The following is a 27,428-nucleotide window of genomic DNA, read 5'->3' as shown; positions in this document are numbered from 1 at the left end:
CACACCTCTAGTGCAGCTTAGTTAACAGGGCCCTAAGAGTTGGAATGGTCCGACATTAACTCATTAAAAAACAAGCTGGGCCAAGTAGTCATGGAACAAAAGCAACTGGGGGAATTGTTTGTTGATTTTTATAGCTCATTGTACAAGGCAGAACTCCCAGGAGATGTCTTGGCTATAAATAATTTTTTGGTTTCTAATACCATTCCCCAATTGACAGATTAAGAGTGCGAGAGTCTGAGTATTTCATTCTCGGGAGAAGAACTTCAAAAGCCATGAAAAATTTAAAATTACATAAGTCCCCATGCCTGGATGGCTTAAGTGGAAAATTTTTATAAGTTATTAAACCCTTACCTTTTGAAACTGTTGGGTGCATATTATATGCAAGCAATATGGAAGGACAATTTTTCAAATATTGCAAATCAGGCCTTTATTACGGTTTTGCCCAAACCTGGAAAAGGTTTGTCTTATCCCGAATCTTACAGGTCTATTTCACTGATCAATGTAGATCTCAAATTACTAGCAAACATTTTAGCAGGTAGACTAGCTGTATTCCCAGTTTGATTAGTGCAGAACATGTTGGTTTTGTTAAAGGCAGACGTGGTGCTCAATGTGGGAAATCTGATTTTAGCTGTTGTACATTGCATTAGAATGGTCACTTCTGCTCTAGTTATTAGTTTTGACTCTGAAAAGGCTTTTGACAGAGTGGAGTGGTTCTTATTTCCCCTACTAGGGAGGTGTGGTCTAGACAGTTTCTTTTTGAGAGCAATTCAGACTCTCTACACCAACCCAGTGGTTGTGGTGTTCATAAATGGGGTTCCATCAGCTGTTTTTCCTTTGGGTAGAGGAACAAGACAAGGCTGTCCCTTCTGCCCTATCCTATATAATAATTCTCACCTCCAACAGGATGTGCCTGGGACCGTGCCTGCCGGAAGTGGTCTGCTAGGCAAGCACATAGTGACCTCAGTGACATCAGTGACAGACAATTGGCAAAGCAAAACAATCTGAGTGCTGGCCATTAGGACACAGGGTTGATAGGAGAGTTTTAAAAGACTGAAGGAACCGAAAGTGTTAAATGGGGGGAGGGGGAGTTCTGAACGACTGAAAGATATGAACATTTGGGAAAGGAAAACAATCTGAATGCTGGCCATTAGGACACAGGGTAGATAGGAGAGTTTTAAAAGACTGAAGGAAACGAAAGTGTTAAACTGGAGAAGGGGGGGGGGGGAGTTGTGAATGACTGAAAGACATGCAAATTTGGGACAGGAAAACAATCTCAATGCTGGCCATTAGCACACAGGGTACATAGGAGAGTTTTAAAAGACTGAAGGAACCAAAAGTGTTCGGGGGGGGGGGGGGGGGGCAAGTTCTGAATGAATGAAAGAAATGAAAATTTACGAGAGGAACACAATCTGAATGCCAGGCATTTGTACACAGGGTAAATAGGACACTTTTTTTAAAATAATGAAGGGCGTGAAAGTATTACATCTTGGGGGAGGGGTGAGGAGGAAAGCGGTGGCGTATCCGGATACTGGGCGTTAGGGCCACGGGGGTACATAGACTTTTGAAAGCCTTAAGGAACCCAAAGTGTGGGAAGGAGGAGGAAAAGGAGGGGAGGGAACGGGGCGAGGGGCATTAGGAACAGGGGAGGGGGCCCTGTCACACACTCTCATTCTCACACACACACTGTCACACAGACAGTCTCACTCTGTCACACACCCGCACATTCACTCTGGCTCTCTCTCTCAAACATACACACTCCCAGGAAAACCTTGCTAGCGCCCGTTTCATTCGTTCCAGAAACGGGCCTTTTTTTACTAGTTTTGTATATTTTTTGTTTCTGGAACCCATACTGGGACAGCTAAAGCAAAACTAAGAGATTCTTGGAGTGCGGGTAGACTTGGAACAAATGAAATGTATGGCATTTGCAGATAATATCATGTTAGTACTTATCCAACCTGAGATAGCGTTATCGAAAGTCCTACAAGCATTTCAGTCCTTCGGCACAATCTCTGGTCTTAAGCTCAAGGTCTCTAAATCAGAGGCACTTCCCTTTAATCTGAAAATTTAAATAGTGTGGGATATTTTTCCTTTAAAGGAAGCTTCTACTGTAGTAAAATATCTGGGATGTATATTCCATCTGATATGCAATATTTGTATAATGTTTCACCTTTGCTTAAAATGTCTATTGAGTGATTGCGTTTATAAGGAGCACTGCCTCTAGCATTATCAGGCAGGATATTTTTATATAATATGATGATTGTACCCCGCTAGTTATATCTGCTCCAGACCCTCGCAGTGTGGTTGAGAAGCAAAGATTTAAAAAGATTTCATAGGGCACTTAGAGGATTTTTTTTTTTAATGGAGAAGAAAAAGACCAAGAATACCTTTAAAAGTGTTAGTGTGTTATAAGGATAAAGGGGGTTATGGTTTACTAGATCTGTATAGATATAACTTTCCTTGTGGTCTTGGGCAACTCAGATTGGTATCTGGACATTTCACACTTTTTACCCCTTTGTCCTTATGTCACCTATTTTGGGTCTTTATTTGATTCATACCGGGTTATCCCACTTGGATACAGAACTTCAAACTCATGTGGTATGGACCTACATAATAATAATTTGCTTTTTGTTAGGGCTGTGGTTTAATATTGGTAAAAACTATGTTTGGCATGATCCTCATTACAAGTCTTTTGACTGCACTTATGTAGTTATGTTTTTGCAATTGCACACAGATCAAAACAACTGTGTGTAGTTGTGTGCAACTGTGTGCACACATCAGTTCGCTTTCGTTTATGATTCTGTATATTTTTTTATTCGTGTCATCGTGCCTAAATAAAGAGATTTGGGGGAAAAAAGCCAAAGCTGGAAAAAAGATGTTGATACAACATGATGTACTTGATTTTGAATCAAAAAATTTGAATCCAACTATTAAAAAAAAAATTAGAATTCCTGTGCATTGAAACCAAGGAAAGACCTTAAGGAATCGGTCACTTTAGTTTTAGACTGGAACTGTGCCTTGGTGAGCAAGGCTGTCTCAAGGAGAGGGTGGGGCCAGGATGATTCAATCTCAGGGACTTCTCTGTCTCCCTCCCCCCCCCCCCCCCCCCCCGGAAGCTAAAACGTTGGGGTCAGAGCCTGCAGGGAAAATAGTTTACCTTCTAGCCTATTGTAAGTGTCTCCATTCATGGGCCCCTGCATCTCTTGTCCCTCAAGTTCTTCCAAGGAGTGGAAAGTGATCTTGAGCATGTGTGGGGCAGGACTACTGTGGCAGCCTGAAACCCTGGAAATTCCAGTTCTACCTAAGGAGGGCTCTGTTAGAAGTGATGGTAGAAACAGGCTTAAATCGGCTTAAAACATGATCACAATCCTATTGTTTTGGGGTAGTGTCTTTTAAAGTAGTCATAAAAATTGTTGAATTGATCTAGAGATCTTTTCTTATTTTAGTATATCTTATAGTCTGATCCGAATAGTAGAAACTCATACTTTATTATAAAAATTTTGTCTCCCCCTCCCCCCCAGTCACATTTGGTTGTTATGGCAATTCCTTTAGGTAGCACATAGAAATGAGATGATATTCTCCTTTTGTTTTTCTTTTCTTGTTTGAAGGTTCTCCTGTTTTTGTCTGCCTTTGAGAGTCTTGGCTTTCGACCTCCTGTTCTGCTGGACAAGTTCGCTGAGCAAATAATGCAGAATCCTGAATCCTTGACCTTGAAAGATGTTCTTATTATTCTCAGAGTGTATTCTCTGTTCAATCATCTCCCTGCATGCCAACATCAGCGGTAGGAATTTGTCTTAATGTGGTTTGTGCTGTGATCTGTACCATAACTCACTAGTAGGCTGATGATTAGAAACAAACATGGGCTCTAGAGGCTATTAACGCCATAGTGCCCACATTTGCTATTGCCCCATGATCAGAGCCACTGAGCGTGTGAAACAACGTGCTCGCAGGCTTTTAGCGCAAGTAGCATGCAAATGCATCCTAAACATATTCCTCACCGATGATCAGTGGGCAGCACTCCAAACCCTACACCAGGTCGGAGCTGGCGTTAGGGTTTGCAGAACATTGAGAAGGAATGGAGAGCCCTGTCCAGCATGCTAGCAGGCCCTGCATCCCATTCCCCCCTGCAGGAGCCCCAAGCCCCCAAGACAAGCTGGCAACACAGGGGCTGGAGGGGCACCGCCATTTTCAAGGCAGTGGTGAAAGTGTACTACTCCCTCCTCCACTGTTGAGGTACCAGGGGCAGGCCACTAGACCACCAGGTTTTTTTTTTTTGGGTGGGGGGGTGCTTGAGTTTGCAGCCACTGGGCCACCAGGACTTTTTTGAGTGGGTGAAATTGTGACGGGGGGCTGGAGGTCCTGTGGCGCCAGCTTGTGTCGGGGGGGGGGGGGGTCGGGGGACTGGAGGTCAGCCACACCTCCAGCCCCCGTGTCGCCAGCTTGGGGTGGGAGTTTGAGGGGGTACTAGGCCACCAGGGCCTTGTAGTTGCAGGGGGTATGGAGATCCCATGGACCTCCAGCCCCTATGTTTGACAGGTCCAGGCTTTTGATAGCTGGACCTGTCCAACAAGTGTGGGAGGATTTCTTCATGCACTTTACCCTACGATCAGAGATAATAGCGTGCATTAATTTGCATTATATTATCTCTGATCATAGGGGCAGTAAAGCCCCGCGCTGTTCCAGTGTTGTTTTTAGAGTGCTGTTTGGAACAGAGCGAGGCTTTTGATTATCTTTGTTCTCTCCACTCCACCCTTTCATCTGATCACCCTGCCAGCTGCAACCCTTGATCCCACTGCCAGCTGCAACTCTTGATCCAACTTTACCATCGAAACCATTGCTGAATCAATAACAAACCAACTCGAAATCGCCTCTATAAGAATCCACAACAAATCCTTACAAGATCATCTGAAATGCGTTTTATTCTACAGACCACCAGGTAACTGGAACAAAAACCAATCAAACTTCACAGACTTCATCTCAAATACCTGTGTTACCAATTCTAATATACTATTACTAGGAGACATTAACCTTCACCTAGAAGACCCAAACTCCATCAATGTATGCGAATGTAAGGAGTTCCTCCACTTATGGGACCTCGAGTGGCCACACATGCAGCCAACCCACATCAAAGGGCATACACTCGACCTCATTGCACACAAGTGGTCCACAGACTAGAACCTAACAATAACAGACATCAAATGGTCAGAAACACTTTGGACCGATCACTACAAACTAAACCTATCTCTAAAATGGCGGAAAAAGGTCTCAAACTGCATACAAGAACAAACTACCTACCACACAAGAGGCCAAATAGACCCGAAAACATTCTGGCAACAGATATACAACAACCAATGGACAGCACAGACGGACTCCACAAATTACCTCTCTGTATGGGACAAAAGATGCAGAAGCATACTAGACGAAATAGCACCCCTACAAACAAGAACAGCGTGAAGACATACCTCAATACCATGGTTCAATGATGAACTGAAAAAGCTAAAAACACAAACCAGGAAGCTCGAACGAGCATGGACAAAAATAAAAAACGATCGCACACTCAACACTTGGAAACAAATGCAAAGAAAATACAAATACGCAGTAAGGCAGACCAGAAGGTCATTTTTAAAAACTAAAATAGGACCAGATAACAAAGACTCAAAAAAACTATACCAACTCGTACACAAACTGTTAGACACTACCTCAGTCACTACAGCCAATACAGACATCCCAACTGCAGACAAACTTGCCAAATACTTCAATGAAAACAAACCATAAAATTAAGCACCTCACTCTTCCAAAAGACCACGGACATTGAACACTTCATCAATGGCTTGGACCCAACCCCAGAAGAATATCCAGCGGACCGAACATGGTCCAACTTTGCCCCCCTTTCAGTCGAAACAATTACCCATGGATCCACAGGTTGTCCAAGACTCACTGCAAACTGGACACCTGTCCCAGCTACCTATTAAAATCCGCCCCTAACCGCTTCATAACAGACCTCACATCCCACCTAAACTTCATGCTACAACAAGGTCTCTTTCCTAAAGAAAATGGTAACATCCTACCCAACCCTATACCAAAGGATACCAAGAAAAACATAAAAGAACTCACCAACTACCGACCAGTAGCATCCATCCCACTAGCAGTCAAACTGATGGAAAGTATAGTATCCATTCAACTCACGGACTACATAAACCAATTCTCAATATTACATGAATCACAATCTGGATTTCGCCCCCTCCATAGCACCGAAACAGTACTTACCACCCTCCTAGCCAAATTCAAGCAGGAAATAGCAACAGGTAAAAGCATACTTCTCCTCCAATTCGACATGTCTAGCGCATTCGACATGGTAAGCCATAATATACTATTAAGACTCCTAGACTACTTCGGGATCACTGGAAACATACGCAGCTTGATCGAAGGTTTCCTAACCACAAGAACATACCAAGTGAAATCAAACTCAAACATATCACCTCCGTGGGAAGCAGACTGCGGAGTACCGCAAGGATCACCACTATCGCCGATCCTGTTTCAACCTTATGATGACCCCACTACCAAAATCCTTAGCCACCCAAGGCCTCAACCCATTCATCTATGCAGATGACATCACTATATACATCCCTTTCAAACATGACCTGACAGAAATCACCAAAGAAATCACGCTCAGCTTGAATACTATGAACTCATGGGCAAATGCATTCCAACTAAAACTCAACACAGAAAAAACACACTGCCTCATCCTCTCATCCCAACACAACACGTACAAACCCACAAACTTAAACACCCCAGACTACACCTTCTGTATTGCTGACAGCCTGAAAATTCTCGGGGTCATAATCGACCGTAACCTAACACTCGAGAGCCAAGTGAACTCTACAACCAAGAAAATGTTCCACTCGATATGGATTCTTAAACGCCTGAAACCATTTTTCCCGAGGGAAACTTTCCGCAATCTGACACAATCAGTGGTACTAAGCCACATAGACTATTGTAACGGAATTTCGGCGGGATGCAAAGAGCAACTCTTAAAGAAACTTCAGACCACTCAAAACACAGCAGCCAGACTTATATTTGGTAAAACGCGATTCGAAAGCGCCAAATCCCTCCAGGAAAAGCTGCACTGGCTCCCAATCAGAGAGCATATAGCTTTCAAAATCTGCACCCTGGTCCATAAAATTATCTACGGCGAAGCCCAGGATACATGACTGACCTTATAGATCTCCCAACCAGAAATGCAGTCAGGCCTACAAGAACTTACTTAAATCTCCATTACCCAAGTTGCAAAGGACTGAAATATAAATCACTTTATGCATCCAGCTTCTCCTACATAAGTACACAATTGTGGAACGGACTACCAAAAGCTGTGAAAACAACATATGACCACCTTAATTTCCGGAAAGCATTAAAAACCCACCTGTTCGAAAAGGCATACCCTACGGACCCAACTTAAGGGCCTAAATCACTGCAGCACAATTTAAACAAACCCAAGAGAGACGTATGTGTTAGGCGGGGAGAGTCTGATAGGTACTGAGGGGGAGAGGGATCTTGGGGTGATAGTATCCGAGGATCTGAAGGCGACGAAACAGTGTGACAGGGCGGTGGCCGTAGCGAGAAGGTTGCTAGGCGGTATAGAGAGAGGTGTGATCAGCAGAAGAAAGGAAGTGTTGATGCCCCTGTACAAGTCGTTGGTGAGGCCCCACCTGGAGTATTGTGTTCAGTTTTGGAGGCCGTACCTTGCGAAGGATGTTAAAAAAATGGAAACGGTGCAAAGAAAAGCTACGAGAATGGTATGGGATTTGCGTTCCAAGACGTATGACCAAAGACTTGCTGACCTGAACATGTATACCCTGGAGGAAAGGAGGAACAGGGGTGATATGATACAGACGTTCAAATACTTGAAAGGTATTAATCCGCAAAAAAATATTTTCCGGAGATGGGAAGGCGGTAGAACGAGAGGACATGAAATGAGATTGAAGGGGGGCAGACTCAAAAAAGATGTCAGGAAGTATTTTTTCACGGAGAGGGTGGTGGATGCTTGGAATGCCCTCCCGCGGGAGGTGGTGGAGATGAAAACGGTAACGGAATTCAAACATGCGTGGGATATGCATAAAGGAATCCTGTGCAGCAGGAATGGATCCTCAGAAGCTTAGCTGAAATTGGGTGGCGGAGCAGGTGGGGGGAAGAGGGGTTGGTGGTTGGGAGGCTAGGATAGGGGAGGGCAGACTTATACGGTCTGTACCAGAGCCGGTGATGGGAGACGGGACTAGTGGTTGGGAGGCGGGAAATACTGCTGGGCAGACTTATACGGTCTGTGCCCTGAAAGACAGGTACAAATTCAAGATATGAGTTTATCTTGGGCAGACTAGATGGACCATGCAGGTCTTTTTCTGCCGTCATCTACTATGTTACTTTGTTACTTACCATGTATATTATACAGCTCTTCTTCTCTACTATTCCTAACTGTTGTCTAGATCTATACACCTTACAAGACTATAACATCAACCTGTATTTGTTTCTATACCGGAGCTGTCGAATGCCTTCACGGTACTATGTAAGCCACATTGAGCCTGCAAATAGGTGGGAAAATGTGGGATAAAGATGCAACAAATAAATAAAATATTCACAAATCTGTTTTCTTCCTTTGAGAAGCATCTTTCCCTGTTGTGCAGTCTGGTATTTCTCTCTATTCCCTCCCTACCGGCTGTCCTCCAGTCCTCGAAAATGTTACCGGCAGTGTCATCAATTGAGGGCACCCACTGCTGGCCGGCTCCCGAGGTCTTCTGTATCCCGCCTGCGTGGGAACAGGAAATTGCATCACAGGAGGGTGGGACACAGCAGAGAGGAAACTTGAGGAACCCGCCAACAGTGAGTGCCTCAATCACCAAGGGGGGGAGGAGGAAGAGGAAGGGACTAGAGAGGGGATGCTGGTCTGCCAGGTGGAAGGGGGAGACATGCCAGATTTTGAGGGGGAAGGTGGGTGGATTATACTGAGCCCAAAGTGAGTGGGTCTGTGGCTGTTGCACATTTGGATTTTTTTTTTTTAGTTCCAATATTTTTATTGTTTTATAAATGATAACAAATGGCTAAAATAAAGCAATTAACCAGCTTAACAAGTTAACAGTAACAAGCATCAGCATACATGTTCAAGTTGGAGCAAGTCCGGGATTATTTCGATAACAGATCATAATCATAAGTCACAGGAGTAATACATAATTTCAATTCTGACAAAGGTTATTACGTAGTGGGTTTAGTAAAGGAGACCATATTTTGTTGTACTTAACAAGTGAGTTATGTTTTTCAGCCGCAGCATATTCATATTTAGCTAAAATACACACAGAATTCCACCATGATAAATAAGTTACTTTGTCAAGATCTTTCCAACAAAAGAAAAGTGTTCTAAGGGCTTGATGTAACATTAAATCCAGTAAGTGTGCTTGATATTTGTCTATTGATGATTGTAACATTAGTGATCCACATATAACTATATTATATGATAAAACATCTTGAATATTCAAGGTGGAAGATATTGTGTCCCATACAGAATTCCAATATTCTTGAATATATGGGCAAGAATAGATGATATGTTTAAGATTTCCAACATCTTTTTCACAGGTCCAGCATTTATTCGCACTGTTTTTTGGTTTTATTGTGTTCAATTTGGTGAGTTTAGCAGGAGTCCATAGGGCTCTGTGTGCTAAGTAGAACATAGATTGTGAAATGTACGCTGATTTGGTGGTATGAGTAATTTTAAACCAAAATTTTTCCCAAGTTTTTTCATCTAGTTGAGCATTTAGATCGCATTCCCATGATTGCATGGTATTAGTAGGTTCTTTGAATTTAGCTAACTGTAGTATTTTGTACCATTTAGATGCGACTTTTTTGGAACTCATAAAAGTCTTGCAAAGTTGCCAACAAGAAGGGTAATCAGTAGTTAATTTTTTTATATTTACGGAGTTAGTTACACAGTGTTTGAGTTGAACCCATTTATAGTATTGAGAACTTTTAAGACCATATTTTATACTTATTTGGGCAAAAGGTAGCCAAGAATTATCTTTTATAACATCATTGAGAGTCCATATACCAGCTTTTTTCCAAGTATTCCAATTTATGCAACAATTGTTAATTTTGAATTTTGGATTGTTCCAAATTGGGATGTACATAGTATGTGTTATGGGATGTGTGACAACTGAATCAAGTTTATTAAAAACATTTCTAAGAGTGTTAAACAAAACATTAGAAGAAACATTAGTCTTTTGAGACCAAGGGAAGAAATGTGTGGGTGTGTCTGGTTGCTTTAGCATTTCAATCTGGAACCATGATGAGGTGTTGAGTTGTTCTTTATCATACATAAATGCTGAGTTTTGCTTTAGGAGAAAAGATATGTGATAATCATAGAAACTAGGAAAATTGACACCACCTTTTAGTGGACAGGCCTTCAATTTTTTAACTGAAATTCTAGGTGTTTTATTATTCCATAAAAATTGTACTAATTTAGCTTCAACCTTCTTATATGTTGTTGGATTTAGTAACATAGGTAGCATGCTAAGAATGTAGTTAATTTTTGGCACTATCATCATTTTTATGGTTTCTAGGCTACCCCACCAGTTAAGCCTTAATGGTGACCATTTTTGAGTTAGTAATTCAGTAATTTTAATTATATTTTCAGAGTTATATTTAATAGTGTCCTCAATAGTGGGGCCAAATAAAACTCCCAAATACTTAATTTGATTATCATTCCATTGAAAATTATATTGTTGAATAATATGTTTCAGATGAACACAATTTATGGGCAAAAGTTCCGTTTTTGTGGTATTTAATTTATAACCGGATATTTTGGCATATTTAGATATTAAACACAGTATGTGAGGAATTGATGTAGGAGAGGTAAATAGTAGGACATCATCTGCATATGCAGCTAATTTAATGTTTTGTTGACCGATTTTAACGCCACTGATAACCACTGATAAGGGGGTGTTGACGAATCGCTGTTAATAATGGTTCAAGGGCTAGATTAAATAATAATGGAGATAAGGGATTTTTAAACCCAGCCAAACAGTCACAAAGCCCCCCCCCCCCCCCCTTTGATTTAGGAAAACCGCCCAGACACCCGGACAGTTGCCTAAAAAGAGGACATGTTCGGGGAAACCTGGATTTATGGTAACCCTAGTCTGTGTGCCAGCTTGAACAAACTATATATGTTTTTTTAATCCAGTTATGCTGTAAAATAGGGGTCTGAAAAAGAGCCTGCAGACCACTGCCATAAGCTTGTGGTGATGTTATCAGGTAGCTTTAGTGAAGAGAGAAATCAGGAAATGTTGGTAGGCTGCAGACTGCATGCAGGAGTGCTTTCCTGTGCCTCTCCCACTCCCTGGAGTAGCATAGTGCAGCAAGCCTCAAGTTCACTGAAGCAAGGAGGAGCAACATGTAGCCCATATGTAGGAACACATGATGGTCCCTTTCCCTCTGAAAACAGCAAAAGCCAAAGGGGTTCATACTAAAAGAATGAGAGAAGCTGCAAGGGGAGGAGAGGTAGAAATATTGCTATTCCTGCCCACCTGAGCTGTCCCATTCCCCAGAGCAACGCAGTGCAGGGAACTACAGCCTGTAAATTTCATCTGTGTCACACTGCAGCTAGGGAAAACCCAATCAACTTAAGTATAAGATTTTCAGTGTTTTCATATAGGAAATGTCAAAATGTGTGTGTTACAGTGACTCCCACAGTGAAGGTTCTTCTTTACTGTTTGTATAGCTTCACAACAGATTATGCTATAAGCTGTTTGCTTTTAGGTGTTATTAGCACATCATGACAGCTAGCTAAGGGGGAGTTGGGAGGATTTATGGCAGTCCAGAATTCTCCCACCAAAGTAGCAGCAACAATTAAGGAAGACATTGAATATAGAGATGTCCTCTGACCCCGTGGTTGGTTGCAGCATTGGAGATAGACACTGGACCTCCCCTTCTGGCTGCAGTACTGGTAGTGATGGCAACCTTCAGCTACATTTTTTTTCTGGTGTGGACTGACATTTATTTATTTATTTATTACATTTGTACCCCGCGCTTTCCCACACATGGCAGGCTCAATGCAGCTTACATAGTAACAATATGAAGAATTACAAAGTCGTAAAAAAAGAATATACAATTATTTGTAGTAAATGCAATATTAAAGGGGCTAACGGAAAAGTAAATTGAACGTAGGTGGAATTGGGTGCAGAAATGAAATGAGTTTGACACACCTGCTATAAAAAGCGGGCACTTTTGTACTGGAATTCTAAATGGGAATTTTAAGCAGGAAAGGCACATAGGCAAATATTATTATTATTATTATTATTATTTGTAACGCTTATACCCCGTACTTCCCCACTCATTAGCAGGTTCAATGCGGCTTACATAGTACAACAGTTAACAAAGTAATATAGGATGGATACAGCTGTAATATAGTAAATAAAGAGGTGGTCGTTGGATGTGGATAGGTAAGATGGGTAAGGAGGAGGATAATAGAGGTAGGGAACGGGAGGGTGTTGTATATTAGAATATATTGTGCTTAGGTCACCCGTTTGAGTTCCTGAAAGAAGAGTATGGGCTGACAGGGATAAATTCCACTATATGCAGGTTAGAGATTTCTTACATCGCAAAGCTAAGGAGGAGTTATCACTATCTGTAACTGAGCTAGAAAAGGCGATGGGTACTGGGGATGGGAAGGGGGATCTCTAGGATCTACAGAGCCCTGCAGCATAAGTCTCAACCCCTGTCTAAGTGTGTTAATAAATGGGAGACCATGTTATCCGTTACGTATGAACAGGCCAAGTGGGCAAAGATATTTAAATATTTACTGAATTTTTCGGTTGCGACACCCTTGGTGGAAAATGGGTATAAGATGTTATATCAATGGTACCTAACCCCATCCAGGATATCGCGTAACTTCAAAAGTGGTGTGGCGGCCTATTGGCGCAATTGTGGGGCAGTGGGAACCTTTTGGCACATCTGGTGGGATTGTCCTGTTATAAAACATTTGTGATGAGTCTTCACTCTCATCTACAGGGCGGCCTGGGGGCTCTGGCCACATTGGATCCAAGTTTATGCCTTCTGAATATACCTATACGGGGTAGTCGTGGACCACATCCCTTCCTTCTCTCTCACATTTTTACAGCAGCTAGGATCCTAATAGCAAGGTTCTGGAAGCAGGCCGCGGCTCCCACCGTGGATCAAGTACCTGTCGTTTCTTTCACTATAATATCAGCAAAATTTGCCCTTTCCTTTCTAAGCACACTACCAGAACCCTCATCCACGCTCTTATCACCTCTCGCTTAGACTATTGCAACTTGCTTCTCACAGGTCTCCCACTTAGCCATCTCTCTCCTCTTCAATCTGTTCAAAATTCTGCTGCACGACTAATATTCCGCCAGGGTCATTACGCTCATATTAGCCCTCTCCTCAAGTCACTTCACTGGCTTCCTATCCGTTTCTGCATACAGTTCAAACTCCTCTTATTGACCTATGTGCATTCACTTTGCAGCTCCTCAGTACCTCTCCACTCTCATCTCTCCCTGCATTCCTCCCAGGGAACTCCGTTCACTGGGTAAATCCTTTTATCTTGCTGCACCATATGCCTGGAATAGACTTCCTGAGCCGGTACGTCAAGCTCCATCTCTGACCGTCTTCAAATCTAAGCTAAAAGCCCACCTTTTTGATGCTGCTTTTAACTCCTAACCCTTATTCACTTGTTCAGAACCCTTATTTTATCATCCTCACTTTAATATTCCCTTATCTCTTGTTTGTCCTGTTTGTCCTAATTAGATTGTAAGCTCTGTCAAGCAGGGACTATCTCTTCATGTTCAAGTGTACAGCGCTGCGTACATTTAGTAGCGCTATAGAAATGATAAGTAGTAGTAGTACTTATTAAGGTGGATTATTGCTGTTTAATGGACAAACACAACTTCCGGTGGAGCGGCCGGCCAAGATGGCCGCAACTCTGTGAGCTCCACGAGTTCCCGATCGAGGGCCCCCGAATAGCGCGACCCCAACACGGCGCTAAACACCTCGAGAACCGTTCGGGAGTCAGCTGAGACCAAACGGCATATGAACAGCTTTAGAAGCCCATAAGCAAACGGGAGCCGAACAAAGGAAGGCGCGACGATCTGCCCCTCCCCCGCAGGTTACCGCGTTCGCCCGGCACTGAAGAAAAGCGGAGGCTGGCAAATTTGAAACAGCAGCGACGCTGGAGGAGACCGGGGGTTAACCTGCTGGCAGTCGGGAGACCGATTCGGGAGTCCCGGTGGCGACATAAGCCCAGGCAAGCGTACAGACCCGAGAGGGGGAGGGGCCACAAGCGAAGCACGACGAAGCGGGCGGCCATACACAGCAAGGTGGGGAACGGACTGGCAGATGGGAGGCCACTGACCTGTTGCCCACAGCAAAACTGATGAGGAAGGGTTAGGAAGACAGCAATTTCTCAGACAGGCTTTACTCTGCCATTTTTACCCCTCCTGTTATAACTGGGTGTGGAAAGAAGGCCTAGGCGCATTGACAAGCATAATATAGAGAGTGCAAGAGCCGCCCCCAGGCAACCAGCCACCCCAGTTTGAAACACCACTTTGGCAAAAAACAAGCGACAACGGTACTTCACCATACAAGGGCCATCTTTTAAATAATTGTATGGCAGCCCGAGGATCCAAAAAGGAGGCGGAGAAAGCCAGAGGAGGGCGGCCCAAGATGGCTGACAAGAGCTCGCCTCCATCCCCGTCGGTAAGCTCCGTATGGGCATCGGAAATTGTTGCTGAAGTGAAAACAGCGGTGGAGGAGACTTTGAGCCATCAACTACAACAAATAATGGATAAACTAGACGGAATTGACCAGAAGTTTACAAACTTTACCACAGATCTGCAGGAGGTACAGCAAAGACTAGGTGATGTGGAAAACAAGACACAGGAATCAACTACAGACATTGAATATCTCAAGAAAACAATGATATCACTGGAAGACAAAGTAGACGACCTGGAGAACCGGTCTCGAAGGAACAACCTCAGATTGGTCGGAGTACCTGAATCAATAAAAGATGCTGAACTGAGAGGCTACTTGGAGCCATGGCTTTCTAAGACCTTGTTCTCTCAAAGTACTGTGGGCCCAGTAAAAATAGAACGAGCTCATAGGCTGGGTCCCAGGAGAGGCACCAATGATAGACCGAGAGTAGTGATACTTAGATTACTCCACTATCATCATAAGATGGAAATACTGGCTGCTCTCAGGAATGGTGGGAAGCTGGAAGTGGAAGGACAACGGATTATGTGTTTTCAGGACTATTCTACTAAAGTCTCCCTCCAACGCAAACAATTTTCCCGGGTCTGCAGAAGACTCCACAGCCTACAAGTGCGGTTTAGCCTGTTGTACCCGGCAAAGTTACGAGTCCAACATAACGGAACAGTACAATTTTACGAAAATGTGGAAGCAGCCCAGGCATTCATGGATCAACTGGAATGTGAAAAACTGAGCACATCCAAGACATGAGCCAAATGGCTAAAATGCGTCAGGTCTAGTTATGGTGATCAGAAGTAAAGAGGAGACAACGTATAATATATAATGTTCAGGAATACAGTATATGGTGTTTAACTGTTATAACTAATTAAGCTAAATGATGCTGTTGATAATGCTGTTCCGTATAAACCAGGGGAGAACGGGCATCGTTCAAGCCCGTCTAAAAGGATGTTTGGGTACCTTGGGCCGTTAAGTTATATGTTCAAAATTGATGTTAAATACTGTTTACTATGAGTGAAGGGAAGGAAACCACAATGTAGCAAACTTGATGGAGTCCTTGATCGGGTGCACGGAAGTAGAGCACCAATGGTGCCAACAGGGAGTAGGTGGGGGCTAAACGAGGAGGGGTGGGCAAGGGTGGGGGGGGGGGTAACACTTTTCTATTGGGGAAAGAATGGGGTAGTGAATAGAGGCCAAAATTCTCATAGAGGATATACTTGGGGGGATGCAGGCTGGAGCGTCCACCCGAGGAACACATGCGATCTAAGAGAACATCAACAGAAGACTAGACCACATATAGACCATGGTTAAGCTAGTCACGTGGAATGTGGGGGGCATCAACTCCCCAATAAAAAGAACAAAAATTTTACAACATCTGCAAAGACACCATATAGATATAGCCCTACTGCAAGAGACACACCTCAGCCCAGAGGAACATGCAAAATTAAAAACATGGTGGGTGGAGGAGTGTATCTCTGCAGGGGCACAAGGGAAAAAAGGAGGAGTGGCAGTGCTGCTCCGTAAAGGAGTAGCGACTTCAGTAAACCCATTAGTAGCAGATCCTGGCGGTAGATATGTTTTGCTGGAAATAGAAGTGTCGGGTCAGAAGCTGCTAATATGTAATGTATATGCTCCCAATCAATACGATAGGCAATTTTATAACCAGGTGATACACCACTTGAGTTCCTGCCAGGGGGAACATGTCTTGGTGGGTGGGGATTTCAACACGGTATGGGATGCTTCAATAGATAGCTCAAAGGGCCAGAGGACTGACAGGGTGGCTTCAAACAAAGGCCTGAAAAGGATGGGGCAGACATTAGACTTAATAGATGCATGGAGAATATTACACCCAACTGAGCGTGACTATACACATTACGCACGAGCACATGAGTCCCAGGCTAGAATTGATTACATACTTTTATCAGAGGAAATGCTAGAGAGGGTAAAGGATGTAATCATTGGCCCTTACACGATTTCTGACCACGCCTGGGTATGCTTAGATTGGGAGCTGGGACTAAACCCGTGCAAAGGGAACTCCTGGCAATTTCCCTTAGACTTAACAGGAGATGATGCCTTCCAGGCAAAACTAAAGGAGTGTTGGGAGGAATATGAGATCCTGAATCAACAACATATAGGAGATCCAGTTTTGTTCTGGGAGGCGGCAAAAGCGGTGATGAGAGGGGAAATAATCAGTTACTATCACCACGTTAGGAAGACACGAAATAGGGAAATATTACGTTTAAGTAAATTAGTGTGTAAGGCACGCCAGACATATGGAAGGACACACTCAGACATCCACCGCAGTAATCTTTTAGAAACCCAAGCCTCATTGAACATGCTTCTACACCAAAGGGCCTCTAAATCCCAACTATACTATAAATTTCAGCTACACCGCTTTGGAAACAAAACGGGACGCCTTCTGGCACGATTAGCTAACCCGAGAGGGAACAAAAGGCAAGTATTGCAAATCAGAGGGACACATGGGACAGTAGAACGTGCAGCCGATAAAATCTGTGAGACCTTTGCCAAATTCTATAGTGAACTCTATGCGCAACCAGAGGAGTCGACCATGTTAGACTCCCTATATTTAGATAATTTGGAACTTCCAACTCTTAGTCACCAAGAGAAAGACAAGTTGAACCAACCAATTACAGATGAAGAGGTACTACTGGCGATTAGACAGGGTACACTTCTTAAGGCGCCAGGTCCAGATGGTATGCGCATAGAATTCTACAAAATGATGGGAGAGCTTGTTGCCCCGACCCTCACTAAATATTTTAATACGATGGTGGATGCAGAATGCGTGCCTGAGATCTTATCTGTAGCACAAATAGTGGTACTCCCAAAACCAGGCAGAGACCCACAACAACCAGAGTCATATCGCCCCATATCACTTTTAAATGTGGAAACTAAACTATTAGCAAAAATTATGGCCAACCGAATGAAAAAAGTATTACCAAAGCTAGTACATGAAGCACAAGTTGGATTTGTGGAGGGTAGAGTTATAGCCAAGAACTTAAGGAAAATAATAGGGGCATTGGAGACGAGACGAAGGAAGGGCACCCCCTCTTTGCTTATCAGTTTCGATGCAGAAAAAGCATTCGATAAGGTGTATTGGTCATTTATGTTCTCCACGTTGGAGAAATATGGGTTTGGTGGTAGATTTCTGTCAGCGGTACGGGCTCTCTACTGTAATCCGAAAGCAAGGGTAAAGGTTAATGGGATGGAATCTGAGGAGTTCCCGATATGGCGAGGGACCCGTCAGGGGTGCCCATTGTCCCCGTTGCTCTTTGTGTTGTCACTAGACCCGCTGATTCGAGATATAATGGCTAGTGCAAGGTACGACCGAATTTAAGATAGCGGCTTTTGCAGATGACCTATTGGTCTTGCTGACAGAACCCCAGACATCCTTTACGGCACTCATGGAGTTGATCAAAGAATACGGTGATTATGCAGGATTTAGCTTGAATTTGACTGTCAGAAGCTTTAGCTTCTTCACCGACAGTGAAATCACTATGGGGTCAAAGCTTTCCACTAAGCTGGGCAGAAGGATCCTTCAAATACCTGGGGATCAAGCTGACAATGGATTTAGAGAAACTGCATGATTTAAATGTCAACACGTTATTAGAAGGGACAAAAACCAAACTAGAGGGGTGGGAGGGCCTTCCGCTATCTTTGAGGGGCAGGATAAATTTAATCCAAATGGTGATATTCCCCAGGTGGTTATATCTTATGCAAACGCTTCCCATTTGGCTACGACGAACAGATTTAGCAAAAGTCACAAAACGTTTTAGTAGATTCTGTTGGGGGGAAAAGAATCCCAAGCTACAGTTTAAAAGGTTACTGGGAGGTTGGCACCGGGGGGGGATGGGAATGCCTGATATAGCCTTATATAACCTGGCCTGCCTACTGAGACATGTGGGAGACTGGATAGGACAATCCAATATATTTACGCCTATGGAAGAGGAGCGGGAATATTTCGCCCCCTTTGATGTTCTCACCCTCCTACATCTCGATCAAAGACAGGTTCCAATCCAGTTTAAGCATTGTCGATTGTTACAACCTATGCGCATGGCTTGGAGAGGGCTGGCCATCAACATGGGGGGCACACCAACAACATCTGAACTGTTAGCACTCAGAGGAAACCCGAATTTCGAGCCAGGGCAGAGTAACACTACATTTATAAGATGGGGAAACAAAGGAATCACAAGGGTGGAGGACCTGATGGGACCAGAAGGAAACATACTATCATTTGAAGAACTGCGATAAGATAGGGAATACATGGGGAGACCGCTTTGCCTATGCTCAAGTTAAGCATTATATTCTCCATCTGAACCAGCAAGCCCTAAGACAGAAACTTGGACACGAGGTAAACATTTTTTTTCAAAATCTAGAGATCACGAGAATGTCAGTCTCAACCCTATGCAGAGGGCTAGTGTCACGCGCCACCCAAAACAACCTAGGATATATTGTACAAAAATGGGAAAGAGATTCCGGGAATTCTTTGGGAGGATGGGACGTCGGGGCAACACTGAGACGCATTCCGTCACTTACTATAGACGAGAGGTTGAGAGAATGTGGGTACAGGGTGGTCATGCGAGCATACATGTCAGGGCAACAATGGAGACACATGAGGGCCACGAACGACAGTAAATGTGTAAAATGCAATCATACACCTCACAGCCTGTACCATGCTTTTTGGGGCTGCCCAAGGATACATGCATTTTGGGGACAAATAAAGAGCTATCTGACTAACATAACGCAGATCCCAGTGGGTGGAACTTGGGACCATTATGTCTTAGACACACAGGCAGCTTTTGCGAATCAGACAAAAAACGAGAGAGTTTGGTGTCGCAAGGTATGCCTAGTGGCACGCAAGACTATTCTTCAGAAGTGGATAGAACCAGACCCACCAGTGTACTGGCACTGGAGGAATCAGATACATGAGTTGGCCACCTGGGAAGCCAGAGAGGCAAAGGGAGTCCCAAAACGGAAAAAGCAGTTCATATCAATATGGGGACGATATAAACAAGGACTTAGTCCACGGGGGCGAAGCTTGCTCCTTAATCTATTGTAACTGTTGAGGAAGTACACATGGTCTGAAGGGTTAAACCCATTATCCCCAATATTGGTTGGAATCCAAAGAAATAAGGGGGGAGGGTGGGTGGAAGGGGGGGGGGGGAATACAAATTTCTGATGATGGTTTGTTTAACAATTATCTGTGAAGCATCACTGTACAACAGCAGTTTTGTATTTTTCAGCATTTGTATATTATATTTATCTTGTCATCAATAAAAATGTTGAAACATAATGGACAAACACAGCTTTCAGACAGGGAAGGGTGGTAAAATTCTCCAAGACATGGTCCCCATATATTAAATGACGAGGTCTTTCAGTTTGATACGATGATAGGGCTCAGTGGCGTACCAAGGGGGGGCGGTGGGGGCGGTCCATCCCAGGTGCACGCCGCTGGGGAGTGCCGCGCACCTGTCGGCTCTTCGTTTTCATGCTCCCTCTGCCCCGGAACAGGTTACTTCCTGTTCCGGGGCAGAGGGAGCATGAAAACGAAGAGCCGGCAGGTGCGCGGCACCCCCGCCCAGCGGCGTGCACCCGGGGGGGGGGGGGCGTCGCGCTGTTCCGGGGGGGGGGGGGCGCTGCAGCCCCCCTAGGAACGCCACTGATAGGGCTTCCAGCGTTTCAGCTTGGTATTGTATGTATGAGTTACTTTTGGGGGGGGGAGGGGAGGGAGGAAGGGGGGATGTGTACTGTTGATACTGTATTGGTGTTGTGTAATTTGGCTTATTGTATTGGAAGTTATTAATAAAAAAAAAGAGAAATTAAAAAAGAATATATTGTGCTTAGTTTATAAAGACCCAAAAGACCCAAAATAAAAGGAGCAGCTGCGAGGGTCAAAAATTTACATCAGATGTGGATGCTGTTCAAAAATACCATCCTGGAAGCCCATGCCAAATAAATGCTGTGTATTAAAAAAGGAGGGAAAAGCCCAAACAACATCCGGCATGGTTAAAAAGTGAGGTCAAGGAAGCTATTAGAGTTAAAAGAAAATGGAAGAAGGAACCGAATGAAAATAATAAGAAACAACATAAGGAATGTCAAGTCAAATGCAAGGAAGGCAAGAGGGACTTTGAAAAAAAGATTTTGTTGGAAGCAAATAGGGATATTAAAAGCAAGAAGCCGGCAAAACAGTTGGACCACTAGGATGACCGAGGGGTAAAAGGGGCAATCAGGGAAGACAAAGCCATATCGGAGAGATTAAATGAATTCTTTGCTTCGGTCTTAATGGAGGAAGATTTGGGAGAGATACCGGTGCCAGAAATGGTATTCAAAGCTAATGAGTCAGAGAAACTGAATGAAATCTCTATAAACGTAGAGGATTATAATGGGGCAATTTGACAAATTGAAGAGTAGCAAATCTGGACTGGATGGTATTCATCCCAGAGTACTGATAGAATTAAAAAATGAACTGGCGGATCTGTTGTTAGTATTATATAATTTCTCACTGATGGGTGACGTCCACGGCAGCCCCAGGTCCGGAAAATCTTCCTAGCAACAAAGTTGCTAGAGCCTTCGAGCGCGCGGCCATCTTCCCGCCCGTCGCGCAAGAGTCCTGCTTCAGTCTTCTTTTTTCCGCGATCAGAGCGGCTGTTTTCCGGTTGCTCTGTTGCCCCAGAGAAGAAGAACCTTCACTTCGCCGGCTTTTTTTGCTGAGTTTCTTCATTTTTGTTCGTGTCAGCTCGCATTTGAGCTGTTTTTTCATTGTAAAAAAAAAAACTTCCCTTTATTTCTTAGTTTTTCCCTACAAGTTTCCTTTTGTTTGCGTGTGTGGGTTCTCCAAATAGTCCGGCTAGGATACTCCCTCAGTTTGATTTCCGCACCTCCAAATTGCCCACCGGGAGCTCAGTCCTTCAGCTTCCAGCACAGGCAGGTACTTGCAGAGGAACTCTCCGCTCTTCTCAGCGCCAATGCGGTCGAGCCTGTGCCACTGGGGCAAGAAGGGCTGGGATTCTATTCCAGGTACTTCCTTGTGCAAAAGAAAACAGGGGGGGATGCGTCCCATCCTAGACCTAAGGGCCCTGAACAAATATCTGATCCGAGAAAAGTTCAGGATGCTTTCCCTGGGCACCCTTCTTCCCATGATTCAGAAAAACGACTGGCTATGCTCTCTGGACTTAAAAGATGCTTATACACACATCCCGATACTGCCAGCTCACAGGCAATATCTTCGATTCCATCTGGGAACACATCACTTTCAGTATTGTGTGCTGCCCTTTGGGCTCGCCTCTGCGCCCCGGGTGTTCACCAAATGCCTGGCGATCGTTGCAGCGTCGCTACGCAGGCTGGGAGTGCATGTGTTCCCTTATCTCAACGATTGACTGGTGAAGAACACCTCGGAGGCAGGAGCTCTACAGTCCATGCAGATGACTATTCAACTCCTGGAGCTACTGGGGTTTGTCATAAATTGCCCAAATTCCCACCTTCTTCCAGTTCAGAGACTAGAATTCATAGGAGCCCTGCTGGACTCGCAGATGGCTCATGCCTACTTCCCCGAAGCGAGGGCAGACAATCTTCTGTCGCTGGTTTCCTTGGCCAGAGCGTCTCAGCAGATCACAGCTCGGCAGATGTTGAGGCTCTTGGGCCATATGGCCTCCACAGTTCATGTGACTCCCATGGCCCGTCTTCACATGAGATCAGCTCAATGGACTCTAGCTTCCCAGTGGTGTCAAGCTGCAGGGGATCTAGAGGATGCAATCCAGTTGTCCACTGCTTTTCAGGATTCCCTGCTATGGTGGACGATTCGATCCAATTCGACCTTGGGACGTCCCTTTCAAATTCCTCAGCCACAAAAAGTGCTGACAACGGATGCATCTCTCCTGGGGTGGGGAGCCCATGTAGATGGGCTTCACACTCAAGGACTTTGGTCCCTCCAGGAAACAGGTCTTCAGATCAATCTCCTGGAGTTGCGAGTGATTTGGAATGCTCTAAAGGCTTTCAGAGATCAGCTGTCCTATCAAATTATTCAAATTCAGACAGACAATCAGGTTGCCATGTACTATGTCAACAAGCAGGGGGGCACCAGATCTCGCCCCCTGTGTCGGGAAGCCGTCCAGATGTGGCTTTGGGCTCGCTGTCACGGCATGTTTCTCCAAGCCACGTATCTGGCAGGCATAAACAACATTCTGGCCGACAGGTTGAGCAGGATAATGCAACCTCACGAGTGGTCGCTCAACTCAGGCGTGGTTCGCAAGATCTTCCAGGAGTGGGGCACCCCCTTGGTAGATCTTTTTGCCACTCAGGTCAATCTCAAGGTCCCTCAGTTCTGTTCCAGGCTTCAGGCCCATGACAGACTAGCGTCAGATGCCTTTCTCCTTCATTGGGGAGGGGCCTTCTGTATGCATATCCTCCCATACCTCTGGTGGGGAAGACTTTGCTGAAACTCAAGCAAGACCGCGGAACCATGATTCTGATTGCACCCTTTTGGCCCCGTCAGATTTGGTTCCTGCTTCTTCTGTAGTTATACTCCGAAGAACTGTGGAGATTAGGAGTGTTTTCCAGCCCTCAGAACGAGGGGGCACTTGTGCATCCCAGCCTCCAGTCTCTGGCTCTCATGGCCTGGATGTTGAGAGCGTAGATTTCACTTCCTTGGGTCTTTCTGAGGGTATCTCCCGAGTCTTGCTTCCAGGAAAGATTCCACGAAGAGGTGTTACTCTTTTAAATGGAGGAAGTTTGCCGTTTGGTGTGATAGCAAGGCCCAAGATCCTCGTTCTTGTCCTACACAGACCCTGCTTGAATACCTTCTGCACTTACCAGAGTCTGGTCTTAAGACCAACTCCGTAAGTGTTCATCTTAGTGCTATTAGTGCTTATTATCGTGTGGAAGGTAAGCCTATCTCTGGACAGCCTTTAGTTGTTCGATTCATGAGAGGTTTGCTTTTGTCCAAGCCCCCTGTCAAACCTCCTACGGTGTAATGGGATCTCAACGTCGTTCTCACCCACCTGATGAAGCCTCCTTTTGAGCCACTGAATTCCTGCCATCAGAAGTACTTGAGCTGGAAGGTCATTTTCTTGGTGGCGGTTACTTCAGCTCGTAGAGTCAGTGAGCTTCAAGCCTTAGTAGCCCATGCTCCCTATACTAAATTTCATCATAACAGAGTAGTCCTCCGCACTCACCCTAAGTTCTTGCCAAAGGTGGTGTCGGAATTCCATCTGAACAAGTCAGTTGTCTTGCCAACATTCTTTTCCCGTTCTCATACCCGCCCCGCTGAACGTCAGTTGCACACATTGGACTGCAAGAGAGCATTGGCCTTCTATGTGGAGCGGACAAGCCTCTTCAGACAGTCCACCCAAATGTTTGTTTCTTTCGATCCCAACAGAAGGGGAGTGGCTGTCGGGAAACGTACCATTTCCAATTGGCTAGCAGATAGCATTTCCTTCACTTATGCCCAAGCTGGGCTGACTCTTGAGGGTCATGTCACGGCTCATATTGTTCGAGCCATGGTAGCGTCAGTGGCCCACTTGAAGTCAGTCACTATTGAAGAGATTTGCAAGGCTGCGACGTGGTCATCAGTCCACACATTCACATCTCATTACTGCCTTCAGTAGGATACCCGACGCGACAGTCGGTTTGGGCAGTCGGTGCTACAGAATCTGTTTGGGGTTTAGAATCCAACTCTACCCTCCTAGGCCCATTTTATTCTGTTCCAGGCTGTTTTTTTGTAGGTCAATCTCTGTTCTGTCCTCGCCGTTGCGAGGCCCAGTTGACCCTGTTTGTTGTTTTGAGTGAGCCTGGGTGCTAGGGATACCCCATCAGTGAGAACAAGCAGGCTGCTTGTCCTCGGAGAAAGCAAAGTTACTTACCTGTAGCAGGTATTCTCCGCGGACAGCAGGCTGATTGTTCTCACAAACCCGCCCACCTCCCCTTTGGAGTTGTTCTTTTTCTTTGGTTTTGATTTCTAAGTTGACTGAAGTGGGACTCTCGCGCGACGGGCGGGAAGATGGCTGCGCAGTGCGCGTGCCCGCCCACTCGAAGGCTCTAGCAAGCTTGGTTGCTAGGAAGATTTTCCAGACCTGGGGCTGCCGTGGACGTCGCCCATCAGTGACAACAATCAGCCTGCTGTCCTCGGAGAATACCTGCTACAGGTAAGTAACTTCGCTTTATCTTTAAAATCGAGCATGGTACCGGAAGATTGGAAGGTGGCCAATGTAACACCGATATTTAAAAAAGGTTCCAGAAGATATCCAGTAAATTATAGACCGGTGAGCCTGGCGTCGGTGCCAAGCAAAATGGTCGAGGCTGTTATGAAGAACAAAATTACAGAGCATATTCAAAAGCATGGATTAATGAGACAAAGCCAACATGGATTTAGTGAATGGAGATCTTATCTCACCAATCTATTACATTTCTTTGAAGGGGTGAACAAATGTGGATAAAGGTGAGACAGTTGATATTGTGTATCTGGATTTTCAAGGGGCGTTTGACAAGTACCTCATGAAAGACTCCAGAAGAAATTGGAGAGTCATGGGATAGGAGGTAGTGTCCTATTGTGGATTAAAAACTGGTTAAAGGATAGAAAACAAAAGAGTAGGGTTAAATGGTCAGTATTCTCAATGGAGAAGGGTAGATAGTCGGGTTCCCCAGGGGTCTGTGCTGGGACTGCTGCTTTTTAACATATTTATAAATGATCTAGAGATGGGAGTAACTAGTGAGGTAATTACATTTGCTGATGACACAAAGTTATTCAAAGTTATTAAATCGCAAGAGGATTGTGAAAAATTACAAGAGGACCTTACGAGAATGGAGACTGGGCGTCTAAATGGCAATTGACATTTAATGTGTACAAGTGCAAAGTGATGCATGTGGGAAAGAGGAACTCGAACTATAGCTACGTTATGCAAGGTTCCATGTTAGGAATAACCGACCAAGAAAGGGATCTCGATGTCGTTGATGATGATACGTTGAAACCCTCTGCTCAGTGTGCTGCAGCGGCTAAGAAAGCAAATAGAATGTTAGGTATTATTAGGAAACAAATGGAAAACAAAAGTGAGGACATTATAATGCTTTGTATCGCTCCGTGGTGCGACCACATCTTGAATATTGTGTTTAATTCTGGTCACCGCATCTCAAAAAAGATATAGTGGAATTAGAAAAGGTACAGAGAAGGGCGATGAAAATGATAATGGGGATGCGACAACTTTCCTATGAGGAAAGGCTGAAGCATTTAGGGCTTGGAGAAAAGACGGCTGAGGAGAGATATGATAGATGTCTATAAAATAATGAGTGGAGTGGAACAGGTAGATGTGAATCATTTGTTTACTCTTTCCAAAAATACTAGGACTAGCGGGCATGCGATGAAGCTACAAAGTAGTACATTTAACACGAATCGGAGAAAAGTTTTCTTCACTCAACTTATAATTAAACTCTGGAATTCGTTGCCAGAGAATGTGGTAAAGGCGGTTAGTTTAGCGTGGTTTTAAAAAAGGCCTGGATGGCTTCCTAAAGGAAAAGTCCATAGACAATTATTAAATTGACTTGGGGAAAATCCACTGCTTATTTCTGGGATAAGCAGCATAAAATGTTTTGTACTTTTTTGGGATCTTGCTAGGTATTTGTGACCTGGAATGACCACTGTTGGAAACAGGATGCTGGGCTTGATGGACCTTTGGTCTGTCCCACTTTGGCAATACTTATGTACTTAACCGGCACACAGTCATGTTCTACTTACTCCTTTGCGGCATCTCTGGAAAATCCTGATCTGCTCCTGGAGGATTTCTTCCCACACTTCAGCTTTGTTGCCCATCCAGGGCAATGCAGCCTTTACTCCAGGTACTGACAATGATACCTTTAGAAAATGGTAGGACTTGTACATCTAGCATCTCTATCAGGTACTACATTCTGATGGGTCTCTTATGACACTACAGAGTCTTGGGGGGGAGAAAGCCTTAGACAGCCTCAGGACATTTTCACATTCCACCAATTACGTCACTATGTGTCGTCACTAGACAGAATAGCATTGGCTGCAGAGCATGCTGAGAAATTACGGTCCTTCTTGTGCTCAGAGGATAGGGATCTCTCATCAATCTCAATCCTTCATAAAGCTATCTTACAATTTCCTCGGCAGCGATCTATAACACATCTTCAAGCTAATTGAGCAACAGACCTACATAGATCTTCAGAGTCAATAGATATTCCCCTTTGGACTTCCCGAATTCCACAGCTGACTCTTGCAGCTTACCTGCATGAATGTCAATTCCAAAATCTCCAAAGGGTGTATTTTTCACAAGCTCAACTGTTAAATGTGGTTGGCATTGACACTCCCCTATGCCAAAAATGTACTTCTCTACAGAATTCTTTCTTTCATGTTCTTTGGGAATGTACAATTGTCTGTCATTTCTGGCAGTAAATGACTCACTTTTGGGGGAGTTCTCCTGGATTCCGCCATTCCGATGTCTGTGATGGGTCTTTTATTAGACCCACAGAAGGTAATCTCTCCACAGGAGAACTAAAGACAAACGTACAAACAGTGGATCCAATAAAAGTCCTCTCACAATAGGTGTCTTCCTGAACAAGGTCTTTATTCAAATCAATAAAAACAACCTGACACGTGACATGTTTTGGCTGTGAAGGCCTGCGTCAGGGGTCTATAAAATAAACATAACAAC

At 44.4% G+C, this 27,428-nt stretch overlaps 1 protein-coding gene across 2 annotated transcripts in view; it reads left to right on the top strand.

The window, feature by feature from the left end:
- FASTKD2 (FAST kinase domains 2) overlaps positions 1-27,428 on the top strand; it is a 211,549-nt gene that overhangs the window by 110,069 nt on the left and 74,052 nt on the right. For both annotated transcript variants that reach the window (XM_030209830.1, XM_030209829.1), the window contains exon 7: positions 3,606-3,778. In XM_030209830.1, coding sequence (XP_030065690.1) covers positions 3,606-3,778 — 173 coding nt within the window. The remainder of the gene's footprint in view (positions 1-3,605; positions 3,779-27,428) is intronic.

The sequence above is a fragment of the Microcaecilia unicolor genome, chromosome 7 (assembly GCF_901765095.1).
Source record: "Microcaecilia unicolor chromosome 7, aMicUni1.1, whole genome shotgun sequence".
Taxonomy (NCBI): domain Eukaryota; kingdom Metazoa; phylum Chordata; class Amphibia; order Gymnophiona; family Siphonopidae; genus Microcaecilia; species Microcaecilia unicolor.
This window is presented reverse-complemented; position numbering and strand designations above follow the sequence as displayed.